Raw genomic sequence first — 21,947 nt, 5'->3', positions numbered from 1 at the left:
AGCCCCCCAACAGGGCAGCTCAAAAATGTAAAAAAAAAAAAAAAAAAATTTGAATAAAATTCTATGTCTGCAAAGCATAGCATTTGTTGCTCTGTGTTTTAAAGCTTATGGTTGCACACCCTAATGGAATATGATGGGCCAAATTATTTCACGAGAAAGGAGCTGAAAACTGACACTTTCATCATTTTGCTCTAGGACCGATAATTCCATAAAGAATCATTGGAATTCCACTATGAAGAGGAAAGTAGAACAGGAGGGATATTTACAGAAGGAGTTGGATCAAAGCGCAAATCCCCAACCCTGTTCATCCTTAGTTAATCTACAGACCCAGAACCCCTACTATGTGCTAGCAGAGTCTCAGGTATGTGTCCGCTATTATTCCATGTGCTTCTTGACATGTTTCACACCATTGGGATCTGGACTAGCCTTTATGTATTTACTTTTTGTTTTTACTTTTTCTCTCTTGGTGTTTGACCTCTTCAGATCTTCCTCCATATGGCACGCTGCTCCATTAGTTTTCACTTGCATCTATCACTGTCATTGTAAAGAAATCCTCTTTGTTCAGCTCTACGTTCCTTTTTCTTTTGTCTCTTATCAGCTGCCAGCGGCTTCTCTGATCCGATTTCATTGTCCTGATTCTTTTAAGTAAAAGTACAAACCAAATGTATATTCTACTATATGATATATTCAGTGTAAAAATGTGTTTTTCATGCGGTTTTCATATTTCATCTGCCATAATGTAAAGATAGTACTACATATAGATGGATGTTTGTAGATTCATTGTTTCCAGCTATGCCAGCTATTGCATTTGGCACCCTTGCTGAATAACATGGATTATAAGATTATTAAATTAGAGATTGTAGTGCTCTTTTATTCCGTTGTCACTATTTATTGGTCTTAGACTTAGAAAAAGGCTACCAGTATATCAATCTGTTTTGGATATCGTAGGGAAGGGTTAGATCCTGTTCCAGGTTTTTATTTCTGATTTCCCCTAATTTCTTGTTCTGGTGGCAGGGGGAGGGGGGGGGGGGGTTCAGAAAATATAGGAAATGGTGGGAAATCTTTACAACATGCGAAGATCTGAAAATAATCTCGGGGTTACAGAAAGCCATATGCTTCAAAAAGAAGTTCTACACCTTCACTGTGCTATCTGAATGGTTTTATGCAGATCACATTCCCTTGTATAACAAAAAAACTGTTTTAAAGATTATTACATCATTTTATGGTTTACTTTTCGTAAAGTTGAGATCAGATCAGATTTCTATTACTTTTAAATAGGCAGTAGAGCTGCCTCCATATCCCTGTCTAGTCTAGTTTTATTATGTGGTTTTCACTTTCATGATTAAGGAACTCCTTTTATAAAAAAAAAAAGCGCATATTGTGGTCTGCATTCTATTATACTCTACTGGGTTATGCAAACCGCAGCCTGCATTTTAAATCCCATGCACAAAATGTGGACGGTACTGCGGAGCCCCACAGAATATCGCAGCAGTAGTGTTAATTTTGGCAGCAAATTTCAATTTAGTTTAAGTCTTAGGACTAAAATGGCATTTTAGTTTTAGTCCCATTTTAGTCTTCTGCAAGTGTTTGTCGTATTTAGTCACGTCCTACATTTTAGTCGGCTAAAACGTCCTACATTTTAGTCGGCTAAAACGTCCTACATTTTAGTCGGCTAAAACGTCCTACATTTTAGTCGGCTAAAACGTCCTACATTTTAGTCGGCTAAAACGTCCTACATTTTAGTCGGCTAAAACGTCCTACATTTTAGTCGGCTAAAACGTCCTACATTTTAGTCGGCTAAAACGTCCTACATTTTAGTCGGCTAAAACGTCCTACATTTTAGTCGGCTAAAACGTCCTACATTTTAGTCGGCTAAAACGTCCTACATTTTAGTCGGCTAAAACGTCCTACATTTTAGTCGGCTAAAACGTCCTACATTTTAGTCGGCTAAAACGTCCTACATTTTAGTCGGCTAAAACGTCCTACATTTTAGTCGGCTAAAACGTCCTACATTTTAGTCGGCTAAAACGTCCTACATTTTAGTCGGCTAAAACGTCCTACATTTTAGTCGGCTAAAACGTCCTACATTTTAGTCGGCTAAAACGTCCTACATTTTAGTCGGCTAAAACGTCCTACATTTTAGTCGGCTAAAACGTCCTACATTTTAGTCATCTATAATCGAATGGGTGTAGTTCAATTGTAATTTCTAATGCATTATTTAAGCATTTCTCTACAATTTCCAAACTCATTGTATACTACTGCTGGTCCTGGAGTTAAAAATCGAATATGTTCTTATTTATGGTATTAAGCTTTGAGCATGCACCAGTGTTAATTTTGGCAGCAAATTTCGATTTAGTTTTAGTTATAGTCTTTTGACTAAAATGCCATTTTAGTTTTAGTTGTATTTTAGTCATCTGAATTTTTTAGTTTTAGTCGTATTTTAGTCGACTAAAATTGTGTTAATTTAGTCGATGAAAAAGTTTTAGTCGACGAAATTAACACTGCGCAGCAGAAAACTGATCTGAGGAAAGCTTGAGTTATGCTTCGGAGCTCTCTTCCCTTTTTTTTTCTTTTTATTTATTTTATTATTATTTTTTTTATTTATTTTTTATTACAACCCCATACATTTTATATTGAGCTTTATTCAGACTCCTAAAGCAGGCAGAGAGCAATTCACATTTGTAAAGCACATTGGTGATTTTTAAATGTCTTGCCAACAGTAATGTTGTTGTCCAATAAGACTGCAGCCTGCTTCAAGGAAAGCCTTGGACAGGACAAGGGGATAATGGCAGTAGCCCTGAAGTAAGGGAAAGGCAGGCCCTGCTAACAAAGTGAAGGTAAATCAAATAGACTGACCAGGATTTTCTGTCTACTTAAGGCAATAGCAAAACATATTTTAATCTTTTGTAGAACTTCTATATTTAAAGAGAAAGTAAACTCTTCAAAAAACATTTTTTTCCCCCCCTGCAAAGTAAATGCATATTGTGCTAGTATGCATCGCATACTAGCACATTATGTGACACTTACCTGCAATGAAGTCCGCGTTGTCCCTGCTGCCGGCCGCATCCATCTTCACCAGTATTCCTTCCAGGAAAGCACAGGGCTCTGAAGAAACAACACGGGCGGCCGTTTCTTCAGAACACATGCGCCAATGACGTCATCGGCAGCATGCAATGTAAATATCTCCTAAATGGTGCAAGTTTAGGATATATTTACAGCACCCATAGGTAAGCCTTATTTTAGGCTTACCTATAGGTAAAAGTCATCAAAGTGGGTTTACAACCACTTTAAACTGTATAAAATGGGGGTTAGTTTTGCTTTAAAGTACCTTTCTTAGATGGTAACTCATTTTGCCCACCTTTTTAAATGGTACAGACTTATGCCTCGTACACACGATCAGGTAATCATACAAAAAAATCGCTTTCGAATTGATCGCACGATAATCTGATTGTTAGTACACAGCTGATCACCACATTTCGTCCAACAAAATCCGAAGGGACAAACACTAAACTTTTGTCGTACGAAAGCCTAGCAACAGTGGCGTCTCCAGCTTTCATTTTTAGGGGGGGCACATGGGGGGCCAGGGACAAAAGCAGAGGGGCCAACTATAAAATGCAAATAGATAGATAGAATGCACTCCAGAGGTCTTGATACAAATTCACCTTTGTTTGATTTGTGCAATATACAATACACCTGTTCCTTGGGGGTCCTGTCTTGTTCCTTGGGGGTCCTGTCTTGTTCCTTGGGGGTCCTGTCTTGTTCCTTGGGGGTCCTGTCCTGTCCTTGGGGGTCCTGTCCTGTTCTTGGGGGGTCCTGTCCTGTTGTGGGGGGTCCTGGACAGGACCCCCCACAACAGGACAGGACTCCCAAGGAACAGGACAAGACCCCCAGGAACAGGACAGGACCGCAAGGACAAGACCCCCAGGGACAGGACCCCCCAGGAACAGGACAGGACCCCACAGGAACAGGACCCCCCAAGGAAAAGGCCAGGACCCCCCAAGGAAAAGGCCAGGACCCCCCAAGGACCCCCCAGGAACAGGACAGGACCCCCAAGGAACAGGACAGGACCCCCCAAGGAACAGGACAGGACCCCCCAAGGAACAGGACAGGACCCCCAGGAACAGGACAGGACCCCCCCAGGAACAGGACAGGACCCCCCAAGGAACAGGACAGGACCCCCCAAGGAACAGGACAGGACCCCCCAAGGAACAGGACAGGACCCCACAGGAACAGGACAGGACCCCACAGGAACAGGACCCCACAGGAACAGGACAGGACCCCCAAGGACAGGACTCCTCAGGAACAGGACAGGACCCCTCAGGAACAGGACAGGACCCCTCAGGAACAGGACAGGACCCCCCAGGAACAGGACAGGACCCCCCAAGGGACAGGACCCCCCAAGGGACAGGACCCCCCAAGGAACAGGACCCCCCAAGGAACAGGACAGGACCCCCCAGGAACAGGACAGGACCCCCCAGGAACATGACAGGACCCCCCAGGAACAGGACAGGACCCCCACTGACCTAAATATATGTATTCGGATGATGCCGGTCCCGGCCTGCTACATCCTCGACTTGTGTGTGCTGTGACTGTCCTCCTCTCCTCTGTCGGCGCTGGCTCCCGGCCTCCCGCCTCTCCTCTTTCTTTCACACACACACACAGCGCAGGCGCCCGCTCTCCCTTTCAACGTTACCCCGCGCACCGCGCTGTCTGCCTGAGCGAGTGGGCGGGCTTGACACGCCTCCATGGGGACGCCCTCCTGCTGTGTCGCCTGGCAGTCCTTCCTCCTCTAGCGCCGGTGTCATGCAGGAAAGCGGCGCCTGTGGTGGCGCGGCCGGGACTACTTAACTTACAGTGCCTCATTTTTTTGGGGGGGCACATGGGGGGGCCCCCTCTGGCCCCACCCTAGTGACGCCACTGCCTAGCAAACGACAATCGTTTAATCAGTACAGTATGCGTTGCTAAAAATCGATAGACAAAGACCACGCATGATCAGAAACGCAAAAATAACCCGGAAAAAGCCTGACTGCCATTGTTTTTGTTTTGCACTATCCGATGCGTAGCTATGCAACCAGGAAGCTTTTCCAGAATCGTATGGAAAAAAATCATAGTTTTTTAGTACGCATTGTTACATTCGATACTAGTATCATGCAACAAAATGCGAACAATAAGTCGTATGATTATCTAATCGGGTGTATGAGGCATAGGAAATATTCCCTCTATGTCTAGCTGATCTGCTGTATTTCCATAGAGTCCTCTGTGATTATCTAGGTCTGACGCAGCTGAGCATTCTCCTTCCAAATGTCTAATCTTTTGTTCTCTTTGGCATGACCTTCCCGGTTCTTATTCACGCTTCGACTGCTCTGTGTCTTTTTTTTTGTCTTTTTTTTTTTCACAGTATGTCAACATGCAGCCTTAAGCTTCTTATGACTTCTTATCTGTGTATCTAATTTATATCATATTATGCCATGAAAACCAGGGCTTTTATGGTATTTACAAGTAGCACTGAACTAATAGCAGTAGGAACTTCTGTGTGCTCGAGTTTAATTCTAACTAATGTTATAAGGTAACCAAAGTTAAATATTATAGTATTATAGGTTTACTGTGTACTTCAAGACTTCAGAATTCAAGTGCTTTAAGGCCCTCGATCTTCACATATTAGGATTTCGAAAGTGACTAAAGAGCACTGAGATATAATATTTGTTTTTATAGCACATCCCTAAACTTGGCCTGTATGCAGCCTCCAAAGACTAGTGGTCTGTACCTTATCTGTATTGAAATGGTCGGGCCACCCAAAATGTTTTTTTTCGGATTATGGAAAGTTAGACCACCTGACAATTTCTTCCATCTTTCTAAGAATCTGTGAGATCTTTCCAGCTTCTTGGGCCTTTATTATGATAGTTTCACAATTCCTCAATTAAGTTTTTTTTTTTTTTTCTTTATTTCATATTGTAGAGACTGTAATAGGAGCTGGCAAAATATGTAATTCCCAAATCTCCTAACAAAGTAGATTATGGCATGTGATAATACCGAAGACTCATACGCAGCCAAGGGCTAACCTAACCCACAGGCTGCTCCTATAATGTAAATATAATTTTTTGGAAAAACTGGCCTTTTAGGTGCTACTAACTAAAATAACTACCGTATGTCAGATCAGGTCTTCCCAAACCTTTTTGGGCCGAGACCCACTTCTGAATACAATTATTTTTCGGGACCCACTTGCTTGTAATTGAATATTGTAAAGCGCTACAGAATTTGTTGGCGCTATATAAATGCAAATAATAATAATAATACATATTTTAAAGGGAGGGGGATGTTAAAATAAAAATATCAATTTACTACTTTTCAGTTTCTTATTGAATACACTTAATATATAAGGCTATATAGTACTCACCCTCCTTCTCCCAGCGGTCCACAGTGAAGGTGAAACCCCTGTTTGCCCTCTCCCGGGCCCAGCAACCCTCACCCAGAGTTTCCATGATGAGGAGCTCTATGCTGGTCTTTGGTGTCCTGGATCTTCTCCTTCAGACCCTCTGGGGTCACAGAAGCTGCCATGAACTCCTGACACCGCCGGGCCATCTGGTCCTACTATGACACAGAGGCTGCTGTCTCTGCCCGCTATAGCTGAGAGAATCCCGCCGCCAGTCTAGCCACAACCGCTGCCGCCAGCAGGACTGAGGAGCTGGCTCTGCACCCCATGAACATATCCTACATAACAGCCCACATACTTACTCATTGATGCAAGTATCCTCCTCGTGGGAAATGCATACCAGCCTCCGTAAACTGCGTGGGCGGGGTCCTGAATCCATTGCGATATGACTGCTCTGGCTCGCTGTAATTTGCGCGGGCTCGCACAGCACAATTTAGGCGGGTCCGCTCTTAGTGATTTCTGGCTCATCGCGACCCACCAGTGGGTCCCGACCCACAGTTTGGGAACTCCTGTTCTAGAGGGCACAGAGAGGTCCCATGTAATAATAAAATAGAAATCTTGCTGACAGACTAAAAAAAGAAAAACAGGAACAATTAGACAAATTGCATACAAACATACAAATCTACATTTCCACGCTAAAAGTGACCAGTGAAAATCAAAAATCCAAACAAGTCTTGATGAATAAAAAGTAAGCATAAAATTAAAATGAAAAATGATAGTCCCAAATAAGTCCAAATCAGTGAAATAGTGATGAGTAGGGATGGGCTGAACACCCCCCCTTTTCGGTTTGCACCAGAACATCTCAAACAGGGAAAACGTTTTAGCGAATATGCAAGCTCTATTAAAGTCTATGGTACAGGAACATAAAAAGTCCTAATTTTAAAGGATTTTATGCAAGTTGTTGCCATAAAAAGTGTATTGGGACCCGGGTACTGCCCTTGGGGACATGAATCAATGCAAACATATATATTTTTTTTTTTTTTAAAGGAGCAGTGATTTTTAATGATGCTTAAAGTGAAACCATACAAATGGAAAAATTCCTTTAACGTGCCTGTAATGTGGCACAACTGTATGGGGCATGAAGCCTGCTGCAGCAATACTAACATCTCTAAAAGAAAAAATGTCATTTAAACTTGCTCGCGGCTGTAATATATTGCTGGCTTCCAGCAATACAGATAAAAAAAATAAATAAAAAAAGATCCATACAAGACCCTTATCTGAGCATGCACCCTGGCAGGTCAAAAAGGAGGGGGGGGGGGCAGATGAGCAAGCACCCCCCCCTCCCTAACCAACCATACCAGGCCACATGCCCTCAACATGGGAGGGTGGGTGCTTTGCAAAGCAACTTGTCCCCATGTTTATGGGGACAAGGGCCTCTTCCTGACGACCCTGGGTTGTGATTTGTGGGGGTCTGTGGGTGGGGGGGCTTAACAGAATCTAGAAGCCCCCTTTAAGAAAGGGGCCCCCAGATCCCCCTTCCCCAATGTGAATGGTTATCAGGTACATCGTACCTGTACCCATTCACCAAAAAAGTGTAAAAGAAAAGTAAAAACCGTAGGAAACTGTTTTTGACCGTTCTCTCTCCTTCACATTTCTATTCTAATCTTTCCTCTCACACCCCAAGATTTCACTTCAGTACTGTTACTAATATTACCTTAGTAATGCGGAAGAGCAATAGTAATAAGCAGACTTTACAACAAAGTTAAGTAGTAGTAGAAGTACTATCTAATTATATATCTTTTTTTTTTTTTTTTTATCCCCCTCCATTTTTTTCAAAAATCTCTATATGTCATGTAAACATGCTAAAATATGTTCTGTCTTCTGATAACTCATAATGTACAATATTTAGCTTTTGTTCATTGTTTTATTATTATTATTATTATTATTAAGCATGTGATCCTTATTCCATGTATGTTTCGACCCTTTCAATAAAATCTTATGGGGGGGGGGGGGGGGGGGGGAAGCTATTTGCCAGGCTGTCATTCTGATCCAGTGTTGCAGGTTAGTGACTCAGGATGTACTGAAGCCGTTAAATCAATATTACAGTCAGGTAAATCGCTATATCAGAAGGTTACCAATTGTCAGCACGCATATATCAATCAGCATAGATTTTCTTTAATGTTTGCCTTGGCACATGTTTAGAGGGCTTATGTTACAGACATACCCATTGTGGTTCTGCCATTTTACAGTTATGGGCTTATGAGAATTTAAAGCTCCGTGTATAACCTGATCCGAAATCCTAAGAGTTTAGTGAAGCTTGGGGATCAGTTTTCAAGAATAAAACTAGCACTTGATACCTGTGTTTTAGCACTGATGTTACCTTTTTAGGCACTTTTAAAACCAGAACATTTATTTATTAGGTTTACATACCTAGAACAGACCTTCAAATGGAGCCGCTTTTAGTAATCAATTACAAAATAATACAGAAGGTGACAGATTACGATTCCAGCTGTCGTATTGTTAAATGTTCACTGGCTGATTTGCTACAAAGTTGTAGGCTGCAAAGATTGTTTTTGTCTTGGAGTTTTTCCATTCTTGTCCCATAACGCTCCCTCTGTAATCTGGTTGTATGAACATTCATATTCAAGCCCTGTGTTGGTTTGTTGGGCTGATAAATAAAACATACTAAGGTCCTGCTCACACCTGAGCATTTTTCAGCTCGTAAAACGCTCATCTCTAAAGTCTCAAAACGCCCAAAAAGCAAAATCCCATTCATTTCAATGGCCCCTGTTCACATATGAGCGTTTTGTCGCTTGAAGCTCAAAAAAGTACATGAGCTTCTGTTTTGGCAGATTTACAAGTATTTTTGTTAGATGTCAATGCCTGCCTCCAAACGTCTGCAAAAAAACCCTAAAAAAAAAAAGAAAAAAAGCCCAAAAAAAAAACCGCCTGAAAGCAATACGCTCAGGTGTGAATGGAGCCTTAAAGATACCAATATGTTTTTGTTACATGTAGCAATGCAATTCAAGCTGCCACATTTTAATGATCCAGCAAGCTTCCTTTTGGATGTTGTGTTCTATAGGGATGGAGAGCAAGAATTTGTTTAATATAAAAGCCTATATTTTAGAACAGCAGCCATGCTCTATAAAATGACTAGTTCTTTTAGTGCGATAAGGTGAAAATGTAAAATCATATTGCAATGCTGATGTCATAAAATGAAAGTGTAAGCTGTGAACATAGAATAACCAGTTTGTTGTTTGCCTTTTAGGTTCCAGGATACCATTGTGTATCAGTTGATGACAGCTGCATAGAAAATATTCAGAATTCTTTTGCTTTTATTCAGGTAAAGTTTACTGTATGAAATGGTCAGCTTAAAAAAAGAACTTTTAAAGAACGTCCAATGCAGCACAGAAAATCTCCAATTAATAGTTGACTTGAAAATCTCCCATTCTCCCATTAATAATGTAGAGTAAGTGTTGAGATGTGCAAATGTTGGTATTTTCCAGTAAATATTAGCATTGTGGTAAGAGCTATTTTTTTTTTTTGCTAAAATAATAAACCTGTTATAATTACCTGCTCTGTGCAATGGTGTTGCACAGAGTGGCCCCAAACCTCTTCTTTTTTTTTTTTTTCTCAGCAGCTCTCCTCTTCTGTGTGCCCCCACACCAATTTGTGTGCTATTGGGGTACACATGTGGGCGCACTCCTGAGTTGATTGAATTGACCCCCCAGCACTCTATCTGTATCTGCCTAGATGGGGCTCATTCTTATACTTGTTTGACTCTACAAAGTAATATATAGATGTGACACACTGCATACTATAGATTTCACCCTCCACTTAAAGTGAATCTGCCATTTGGAATAAGCATATAATAAAACAAATGATTAGAGGTTACTGTCGTGAAAACTGCATGTCTAAACAATTAATAGATCTAGAGATACAGACGGCTTAAGTTTTATGCAAATCTCAACTTTTCCTGTAAAAGCCAGGTAAGACACCACAGCTCCTGCTACCCCATCAGTTGATTTTTAGGGTGATAGGTGGCCTTGATTTCCATTAGGAAGCTCAGAAGGTGGCAGTGGGATGAGCCAAGCTTGACTTTTACAGAGTAGTGAGGATTAGCAAATAACTTCAGCTGCCTATATTTCTGGTGTATTGAAGGTTTTCTTGCTGTGTTCATGTGATAGGGCCACATAATGGTTAAATTATGTTTAGTTACAGACCTAATTTTATTATTTATTAGTATAATTTATTATTAGAACTCATATTTTATATTAGTAGTATAATTTATAAGTTATTGTAAACTGGTAGTTTTATTATTGGTAGTATAAGTTTATTATTCGTAGTATAATATTTTTTTATTAGTTCATTTTATTTTTATTCATTTATTATTTCATGAAATAAGTGCTTTTACCTATTGAATTTTGTTTTATTAATTAAAAAATATAATTTGTGCAAATCTCCTAGGTTAGTCTCTTTTATGTCTAATCAATCAATGTGGTTCAAGTATTAAATCCTAATAATCCTGTTTTTTATGTGAAAATTGAAATTAAATTTAATTGAACAATAATAATAAGTGCTGGTGCATGTGCAAACTGTGCAAATAAATATATCCAACTATAGTGAAAACATCTTCTATCTTTTCTCAATAACAGTTGTCTAAATATGTGTTGTCTATTTGTAGAAGACTTGTATTTTAATGCCCAAATCAATCAATTGAGAAAAGATATAAGATGTTTTCACTATAGTTGGATATATTTATTTGCACAGTTTGCACATGCACCAGCACTTATTATTATTGTCCAATTAAATTTAATTTCAATTTTCACATAAAAACAACATTATTATTAGGATTTAATACTTAAACCACATTGATTAGACATAACCGAGACTAACCTATGGGATTTGCGCTAATTATATTTTTTATTATTGCACACATAGCACCGCTATGGTTGATTGGCTGCATTTCTGATAGGTTATTCTTATTTTTATAAATGCTCTCTATTTCTTCCAAGGTACTCCTAGGCGCTAGTTTCCCTTATTATTTTCATTCTGTCTAATTGTCATAGCTGTATTTTTTTAGTTGCAAATTTTAGAATTTAAGAGATTAACCTGTAAGAGTAGAATACATATGCTATGTTTTGAATTTTGTTCCAGTGTAGATTCCTGATTTGCTTTTGGTGCCTGCCATATGATATGCATTAAAACATATCGCCTATCTGTGCTGAAGTCTTCTTGTGACCCAATCACTTTCATTATGGGGATCTTCCCTATACGAAGACTGTGTCATATCTCTTCTATCTGTCTTCTTGACCTGTTCTCCTGTCTCTTCTCTGGTTCTCTTCCATGCCTCTCTCAGCAGCCATTTGTTGACGCCGACGATCCAGATAAAGAAAAACGGATAAAGGAACTTGAGTTGCTGCTTATGTCAGCTGAGAATGAAGTCAGAAGAAAGAGATTGTCATCTGTAAGATTGCTGTGTGCTCTCTTCTTTTTATTTTCTTCTTGCATGCTGCTGCCTCTTTCCTCAATTCAAGGCTTGAAGATGTTCTAAGCTGAGGTTTCTGCTTGGTGGTGGTATTGGTGGCTGAGCGAAGCCGGTGACAGAGGGCAGTATGGGAAAGTGACAGCTGTGACTCTGTATACTAAGCCAAGGGGTCACCGCAAAACAATAAGACTTTGACGTATGGTACATTGTAGGTGGACAAGAACATTTTTGCTTTATACAACATGTACTAATGGGGACAATGGTGCACTTTTTTTTACTTCAAAAATGTATGCTCAGACAAAATGTGTGCCCTTTTGGTTAGTGTGGGGAGGGGTTAAAACCCCTGCTGGGCTTTACTGCTATTTTACGTTTATTTTATTGGTTAGTGTTAGATTAAGAGCTCATTCACTAGAACACAGCCACCGGTGTCACTGTGCCAATCTCAGTGCATTGCAATGTTTGTTTTTTATGCAAACTTTATTGAAATATCACAAACTTTTACAAAGTCCTTATGGCCGCAGAGGTGCAGTGTGGTAATTTGCATCACACTGCACTACACTGTTGAAAAATATGCCACGTGTTTGTGTTTTTTTTTTTCCATATATATATATATATAATATTACTATCCTATATCCCATTTACTATCCTATAGATGTAGCAGTTAGAGGGATGGGATAAACCATTTACCACTGACGGGTGCTTGCAATGATCACATTTTACTTCTGGAAAACCTTTATCCCAAAAGGAAAAACCTGTTGCGGTAATTGATTAAAGAGTGTTAGCTGGAGTTAAGCTTTAATTAGTCCCAGTTCACACTGGTGTTATGTGGGAAACCCTGCGATTCAGTGCCAGTTCCTGCATCTCCCCAGAATTGCACCATGGTTCACGCTAAGATCTGCGAATCGCTGGGCTTGTCAATGTAAAAGTAATGACACTCCCAGATTGGTTCGCAGTGCAAACTGTGAAATGGTGCAGGAAAGGGTTGGATAGGTGTGAACACCCATGCGATCTGCTTCCAGTGCGAACCAAAAAAAGGGTCCTGCACCATTTTTGGTGCAAATGTGATGCGATTCAAGCCATACGGTTTGTATGGCTAAAATCACATTGCATGTGATCTGCAGAGCAATGCGGTGCGAATCACATGTGATGTCTGGCATCGCACTAGTGTGAACTGGCACTTAGTGTATCTAAATCTACATTGAACGGTATTGTAATCGTACTGTCTCCTTTTATATTTTAAAGCACTGCGCAAACTGTTGGTGCTTTATAAATCTTGAATATTAATGATGATATATGCTAAGACATCTAACCCTTCCCTCCCCCTAGACCAGTGATGGCGAACCTTGGCACCCCAGATGTTTTGGAACTTCGTTTCCCTTGATGCTCCACTACACTGCAGAGTACAGGAGCATCATGGAAAACGTAGTCCCAAAACATCTGGGGTGCCAAGTTTCGCCATCTGCCCTAGACTGACAATGTTGCTGTCCAAAGATGTCCCTGTTGCTCCTTCATCCAGAGTAGGGACACTTTAATATAGGCAGTGTGTTACAGGTCAGATCACCGGGTGAAAGGATAAAAGCTTTAGAAAACAAATGCAGCCACCACATGATTGGTAAGCTACAACTTTATAATGCAGCCTTATCTGCTAAATCCCAAAGAGTTGGAGGGAGCTTACAGTGTTAACAGAAACAATGGAAGACCAGGAAAATCTGGATGACTGCACTCCAACAATCCACTTTATTTGGTATAAACATTAAAACCACAGGACAGATGAAACAAGTACAGTGAGGGACAAGCAGGTACACATTTTGCGTTGGAGTCAGTTCTTAAAGCGGAGTTCCGGCCACAAAAAAAAAATTTTCAATAAAAATACCCCCGGGACAGTCAGGGCTAGTACATTCCACAATGGATAGCCTCTAATCTGTCCCGGTTCGCACTTACCTTTTACAAGAAATACTTACCTTGAATATTTTCTTCTCCAGCGCTGCCATCTCGAATGTGGGCAGCTGAAGCCAGAGCGTCCTCTTCTGCGTCCTCTTCCGTGTCCTCTTCTCCCAGAATGCGCCTGCACCGGCCCTGCTCGTCACTTCCTCTTTGCATTGATTCCTGGGAGCTGAACGTCATCGCTCCCAGGAATCAATGCGCCTGCACCGGCCCTGCTCGTCACTTCTGGTGCGGGTCCATCATCCCTCCACAGCTTCTGGGCATGCCCAGAAGCTGTTTAGCAGGGAATGAGGCGCCCGCACCGGAACTGACGAGCGGGGGCGGTGCAGGCGCATTGATTCCTAGGAGCAATGACGTTCAGCTCCCAGGAATCAATGCAAAGAGGAAGTGACGCCGCGGCCGCAGAGGGAGGAAGTGGAAGAAAGGTGAGTATATTTTTCTGCAATAAAAGTAAAAAAAAAAAATCGTAATTATCCACTTCTTTTTCAGGTGACTAGAAGCAAGCGGGAACTCCGCTTTCTTAATGATTAAGGGGGGTAATAATTAAGCGCCGACTCCAGCGCGAAACCCATCTACTTGCTTGTCCCTCACTGTACTTGTTTCATCTGTCATTTTGTTTTAATGTTTATACAGAATAAAGTGGATTGTTGGCGTGCAGCTGTCTGGATTTTCCTGGTCTTCCATTGTGCTCCATGTGAGCGGGGCTGGCACCTGACTTGAGGAGTTGTGAGAGGATCACCTGGAGCAGCAATATAAGGGTCCTTCCACACGGGTTTCCTATCAGTTTTTCAGGCAGACCTGATCAGATGCTCCATGCACCTTTATGGCGCGGCAGATGTCAGCGCTGACATTTCCGCTTCTATCCGATCCGGTCAGTGAAATCCAGACAGATGAAAACCCTACTTTCCATCCATCTGGAGGATCAGATGAAAACGGACAGGTGGTCTGTTTTCACCTGATCTCCCATAGAGGAGAGCGCGGGATCTGACAGCTCCGTCTCAGCACAGTGAGCAGAGACGGAGCTGTCATCTGCCTGCTCAGTGGAGATCGGAAGAGTCCACCGGGCGGAGTGCCCGTGTGAAAAGACCCTAATGCAAACTAGGACAACTTTGAATGAATAGGATGTTCTTCGTGTTGAGCATAGTCAGGCATAGTGAAACAATCAGAAATACGTGTAAGTGTGAAATGGGACTTATATGTGGTGGCTGCATTTGGTGTTACTTTTTTCTCTATTTTTCTTCTTCTTCTTCTTTTTGTTTTTTTTTTTTATTCAGGCTTCCTTTATTTTCTGGTGGTGATCCTACCAGTAACCTACTTCCTGTTCTAAGGGGACATCTGCCACTCATTGTACTATATTTATGGGAGAGTAGTGTTGTCACTTGAAGACCAGACCACAAACCACCTCTTTCTCTCCTCCATAATATTGGAGGAGGTGTTTTGTAGTCCAGAGAGAACAATGCTAACTGACAACAGCACAGCACAGACAAAGGGCAGAGAAAGGGATCTGTAGGTTTCTTGCAGGATCAACATTTTATTTGCAGTTATCAAACGGCTCTAACAAAACCCTTTCAAATGTATATCTAAAGCTGAATTAAACCAACTAGTTTAATTTTTCAAAATGGTTCGATTCAAGGCATATCTCTGGGGACTACTATCACAGTTGCCAGTGTGCCAATCAGATGATTGTGGGCATACAGTTCCTGCAGTAAGAATCGGCAAATTCTTGGGGCTGAGATTACAGATGTGTGTGAGCAGCTACCTCTGGGAAACCTGTACAAAGTGATCACAGGATGATATATCACCTTCCAGCCACCTGCCAAACCACCTCTGAAAAGCAGTTTGTTTTTTAGAGGTGTGGAACTCATGGGCAAAGTCAATTTTTTATTTCAGTTTTAATTGGTGATAGATGCATTTTAAAGCTTACCTCTGCATCCACAATGCAATCTCCAATTTCTTTATCTTTTAGAATGCTGATGCAAAATAATAATGATGATAATGATATTAATGTATAGTATACCTACAGTGGCATTATATATTAGTTTGCTTTATTAATTAGTGTCTTGCTTATTGCACTGCCTGCGCGGGATACATTTGCTTTCTTGAAATTCCTAGTTTGGCGCCTAATTACTTTATGGTTTTAAAAAAGATGCAGCCTGCGGTGTAAAATATATGTATGTTTGTATTCGATCTCAAAGAACCGTTTATTCCAGGTGCACAGTTTTTGCTTCAGGTCCTAAAATATTTTAGCTTGGTCAGCAGTTTTACATTTTTGTGTATATTTTCTTTCTATAATGCAGTGTAAGGTCAACCTAAATTCCAATTTTTTTTAAAGTACTGTGTTAAGTTAAACATGCCTGAGCGACGCTATACAGGTATTTCACTTTGTGTTCTTTTGAAAAAATTTTATGTACAAATCACTTAGGTACTTAAAGGGTCAGTCCACCCAAAATGATTTAATCTTCTGTAGGTGCTAGAGTGTAGTGTTATCTGACAGTTTGTTATAGCGTGCATCCAGAAAGTGTTCACAGTGCTTCACTTTTTCCACATTTTATGTTACAGCCTTATTCCTAAATGGATTAAATTCATTATTTTCCTCAAAATTCTACAAGCAACACCCTATAATAACAACGTGAAAGAAGTTTGTTTGAAATCTTTTCAAATTTATTAAAAAACAAAAAAAAAAATCACATGTACATAAGGTATTGTTTGTAAAATTATGAGAAAAATAATAATTTAAGTCCATTTTAGAAAAAGGCTTTTCCGTAGTATGGAAAAAGCGAAACACTGTGAATATTTTCTGGATGCACTGTATCTTTCAGGAACTGTTTGTAAGATCTTTTGCACTTGAGTCCATGGGTCTTCATACTTGGTGTGGCCATTATGAAGGGTTTCTGATCTCTCAGAAGATATATTTTTTGTTAATTGTATATGAAGAAGAATGCAAAGGAGGTGCTACAACACTCAAAGGTTGATACGGACACCCAAAAGTCCTGGGTAGACAGTTGAGAAATTTGGCTAGGAGATCGCACTGTTAGTACCTAGGACATGGGGTATAAACAGCCAGTAGATGACCCTTGTCCACCAAGCTAAATCTAAAACTATTGAAAAAAAAAAAACCCCTTGTAAATTAGCTAATCCTTTATATTTGAAGGTGACCTTGACCAGGAGTGCTCAACCTTTTGAAAAGCAAGGGCCACTTCAGTGATTTTGTAACTGGTCATGGGCCACAATTAAAAAAGATTGGTTCAGAATTTCAATTTTTTTTTTATTTTTAATATACTAATGAAGATTTTAATCAACTATCAGGATCATCATTTTCAGTTGGACCAATCCTCGTTCGATGTTTATCCACCATTTAATCACAATCAAAAAAAGAGAAAATGGGCAGACAGACCCGATTGGACCGATCATGTAAAAGGGGCCTAAGGTTTTTTTCACACTGATGAGCTACAGTTTACTTGCATCGCAGGGGCAGCCCATTGCACCTGCAGATGTCCTGCAGGTTACCTGTGCTTTGCCACAGAATTCTATTATATTTTGCAGGTGTACTGCACCAAAACTCCTGCATTCAAGAGCGCAGCAGACCCACAGAATATAATAGAAGTTTATGGCTCAGTGCCGGTAACCTCTCGCTGCGCTGCACCTGTGGTTCAGTGTGAAAGCTGTCTAATAACCATTGCAAAACCATTGCTCATATATGCCCAAGCTCTGCAATACTCTGATAATATGCCCATGGCTGTCATTTGCTGTGATGCCCAGACTGTGATTTTCGTAAACTAATTTTTCTTCACTTCCTAAGTCGGCAGGAATCGACGGCTGTAAAAAATGTTGCTGTCCCAGGTGAAGTGCCTTTGGTATCACTCTGCCTGGAACAGGCGCCAGCGCTTTAGAGGAAACATCGGCATATGGGACCTTGCTTCCTCTACTGCCAGTTCCATTCACAACACTGATGCTTGGGGATAACAGGTCGGCAACCCGCGATCGAAGCTTGCCGACCCGCCATTCCAGAGCATGAGGGCATCTTTTGGGCACCCCTGTGCCTTTTGGTATTACTCTGCCTGGAACAGGAGCCAGCGCTTTAGAGGAAAAATCGGCATATGTGACCTTGCTTCCTCTACTGCCAGTTCCATTCACAACACTGATGCTTGGGGATAACAGGTCGGCAACCCTGCGATCTAAGCTTGCCAACCCGCCATTCCAGAGCAGGAGGGCATCTTTTGGGCACCCCTGTGCCTTTTGGTATTACTCTGCCTGGAACGGGAGCCAGCGCTTTAGAGGAAACATCGGCATATGTGACCTTGCTTCCTCTACTGCCAGTTCCATTCACAACACTGATGCTTGGGGATAACAGGTCGGCAACCCGCGATCTAAGCTTGCTGACCCGCCATTCCAGAGCAGGAGGGCATCTTTTGGGCACCCCTGTTCTAGGCTGTAGTGTACATTATGGCTGTTCAGCAGATTTCCCATTGGTTAGACACTAGTCTCTAAAGCTTGTCATAGGAGCATAGTTTTTTACATTCAGCCAGCAGGCTGAATGCAAAAACAAAAATGGATTCCTCCATCCATGCAAGCTCTCCCACTGCTGGGAAATAGTATTCTGACCGCTGCAGCTGCTACTGCCAAAATGCATTGGTCAATGGCTGCAACATTCTCCTTTGACAGAAGCTGATCAAAAGACTGGCTTCTTTGGAGCATGGATGGCCACACTGATGGAAATTTGGCCCATCCCTGCTGAACCTGCTTGTTTTTTCACAACATTCTATAGTCCCTACATTGTCCATTACCCTTCATAGTCTTACATGCATGCACTCTTAATCAACAAGACAATGCAAGGACCAATAGTGAGGTGAAAAATCCAGTGATCCCATAGCAACCAAAAACTATTACTGGTCTAAGCAGAAAACTGATTTGATGTTCTTGTGTATTGCATTTTGTCTATCACAACGGTTTATTATTTTTAAGACTGCAGCCATGTTGTTTTTAGATCTAATTTTCTCCTTCACTGTTCTTGTTTATATTGTTCTCAAAGCTTTATACCGCTTTCTGTTTCAGCAGACTGGAAGTTTCTCAAGTTGGTCTGACACTTTCCTTAGTGATGATACCTTTTCTACCACACTCAACAGTCTAGAGGAACAGACAAGTGAGTTCTACAGTATAGAAGAGAAAAGGAGCCTGTCTTGTGAACTTCTCTCTCCAAATAAAGTTGTTGTCTTGGAACCTAATCCTTTGCTGGCAACTCTGGATGTCATCCCAGAGTTTTCTGAAACATTAGAGCTAATTGATCCGGTGAGTCGTTTTTGAGATAAAGTAAAAAGGGCATTGCTTTTTTGAATTAAAATATTATAAATTGCAATGATGGTGATTCAAATTTGAGGTGGAACGTACCACCAAAACCCTATTCCTTTTTTATTTTTTTATTGTAATCCACCGAATAACAAAATAGTGCAATTTTATCCTGGAAGTCTATTTAATGTTGTGAAAATGCAAAGGGTAATCCAAAGGGTTTGATTTATTTAGAGCTCAGAGGTTTAATGGAGGTTGGATGCATAAGAATGTTGACTCCATGCAGGGATCTCCACTCACTGTGGGGGGTGCTGCTTGTTGTGGCCTGCCAATCACAGCCATCTTCACTAACTGCCAACACTGAGCATGGGGGCCCAAAGGGGTGATTGAGAGTACACACTGAAATGTACTGACACTAAAAAAAACTTCTTTGTGCCACTTAAATATTTTGTGTTAAAGGACAAATTTGCACATGTAAATTTCCGTAGTTTTTCAAACTTCAGTTAAACAGAATATATAATATTTATATGCATTCCTTACCACTCAACTATGAAAGCTGAATTCGGTGGGGGATGATTTACCAAAACTGGAGAGTGCAAAATCTGGTGCAGCTGTACATGGTAGCCAATCCGCTTCTAATGCCTCGTACACACGCATCGATTATTGGCCGGGAATTTTCGGCCAACGTCCGATCGGCCGATTTTCGGCTTGTTAGTATGATGCTTTCGACAACCGACTCCAGATTTTTTGGCCGAAAAAAATCTGGTGTGCAGGCTGTAAAATTTTTGTTGGCAGTCAACACAACGGCCGATTTTCCGTCAGTCGTACAGATTTCGGCAGACAAAAATCTGATGAGCAAGACTGGGCATGCTCAGAGAAGAAAAAACACACGGAAAGTAAACCAGCACATGACATCACTTCTGAAGTAGATTTTTGAGAGAAAATTCGTGTGCAGTCTAGGCACATTCCAACCAACAAAACACAACTTGGACAAAAGTCGGACGATCGGTCGGCCGATAATCGTTGCGTGTGTACAAGGCATAAGTTCAGCTTGTTCAGTTAAGCTTTGACAAGAAAAAAGAATTGAAGCCGATTGGTTTCTTTGCACAGCTGCACCAGATTTTGCACACTCCAGCTTTAGTAAATCAACCCCTGCTTTACTTGTGACCTCCCACACTGCAGGACATACAATATTAAGTGACACTTTTTATTAGCTGTGCCTACAGTTATTTGTTCTTCTTGATACCTTCTAGTCGTTTCTCCCAACTATGCCTTCATATCTTGGTGCCTCCTATTTAAAATTTGTTAATTTTGTCTTTATAGCTCGAATGTTTGACTATGACAAATTGTTTTAATTGGTTTGTTAAAAAAGAGGGTGTGGGTTTCTGGCTATGCCTACAAAAGGGAACATGATTTTGTGGGTGTGGTTCCAGATTTCATTTGGAAGTTTTGGTAACCTTACTTGCCTTCTTTTTGCACCAAATTTGCTCTGTTCAACCACCAGATGCAGTGACCGGAGTTGTAGCTTATTCTAATTGGTAGGGATGGGCTCGGGCATGTTTGGATCCTACCTGCCAGGAAACCGTCCCTGCACACCGCCAATCATAGGCAGTGAGGCAGTTCCCGGCCCGCAGCTGCACATACACACGCTGCCTAGGATTGGTGGCGTGCAGTGACGGTTTCTTGGTGGGTACAATCTAAACAAGCCTTAGCTCATCATTACTGATTAGTTCAGCTGTCACATGCTCCTTTTTATCCGGAAGTACAAGGTATTTTTTTAAGCTCGCGTCGCTGAGGCATTGAATGAAAAAAGGTGAATATATGGGTAAGCAAATCTGTTAATTTGGACCAATGGGAAAATCAGAGTTTGGCTTAAGAACTATATTGGATGGCTACAGAATGCTCCATACAACCCATTTACCTAAAAATGTTTGGAGTGACGGCAACTTTTTTTTGTATAGTTTTTTTCTTTTTTTCTGCGGTCTGCATAAGCTAATAATTTCTATTTAGATTTTAGCATGCTGGGAAACTGAGGCTGCAGTTATGGAGTCCAGGTGGCAAAGAATCCTCAAATCATGCCGGAGATATAATTTTATTAGGTTTCCAAGGTTTAGGATTTTCATTCCTTGATTCATTTTGGACATCGAAATGTCACATTTGAAAGCATGAAATTCACTTAGGCACATTCTGGATGGCTGTAACCTTTTTTGAGTGGAATCCGCATGATTTTGTACTCAAACTGTACGAGGCCTTTTATGATTTTGTTCTTTATAAAATTAAGATTTAGATGTTGCTCACCACCACTTGCAGCTGTGTTCTTAGGCCGGCCATACACGGGTCAAATTCCAAAGTAATTTTCTTTCGAAAATCTTATCTAAGAATTTTCATACGAACTTTGCACCATTAGTGGGCCACAGCGATGGCCAATTTTCGTGCGGCCATCAAATTTGAGTGATCGGCATGTTGGAAAATGTTTGCAGAACAAACTATTTTCTAATCCATGATGGGAGAATCGTGCGAAATATAATCAAAAAAGAAATGTGCATAAGTGCAAGAAAAGAAGATTCCCGGCCATGAAATTTATTTTCTATAGCTGTCAGGTCATCTGTGGCCAGGTGACAACTGCACCCTGTTGGAGGCAGGGGCGCAGCGCAAGGTAGTGAACTCTATAGCAGACTGCTGCGGATGGACCAGAACGTGAACCCAAGATTCCCCAGGGTGCGGAGTCTAAGACCCAGCAGGTGTTCACCAGTGCCTCTAGTGGTGAGGATGGACTTCGCTGCAGCTGGGCCCAGGTCACGGCCCCTGGGGTCCCCCAGGTCACGCTCCGTAGGGAGTGAAGGGAAGCAGCCACTCAGGACA

The 21,947-nt window shown here is 41.2% G+C and overlaps 1 protein-coding gene across 1 annotated transcript in view; it reads left to right on the top strand.

The window, feature by feature from the left end:
- Positions 1-21,947, top strand: part of MYBL1 (MYB proto-oncogene like 1) — a 75,709-nt gene that overhangs the window by 27,549 nt on the left and 26,213 nt on the right. The window contains exons 6-9 of the mRNA XM_082258003.1: positions 196-361; positions 9,639-9,713; positions 11,730-11,837; positions 18,855-19,088. Coding sequence (XP_082114129.1) covers positions 196-361; positions 9,639-9,713; positions 11,730-11,837; positions 18,855-19,088 — 583 coding nt within the window. The remainder of the gene's footprint in view (positions 1-195; positions 362-9,638; positions 9,714-11,729; positions 11,838-18,854; positions 19,089-21,947) is intronic.

Source organism: Pelophylax lessonae (assembly GCF_965119305.1).
Source record: "Pelophylax lessonae genome assembly, chromosome: 5".
Taxonomy (NCBI): Eukaryota; Metazoa; Chordata; class Amphibia; order Anura; family Ranidae; genus Pelophylax; species Pelophylax lessonae.
This window is presented reverse-complemented; position numbering and strand designations above follow the sequence as displayed.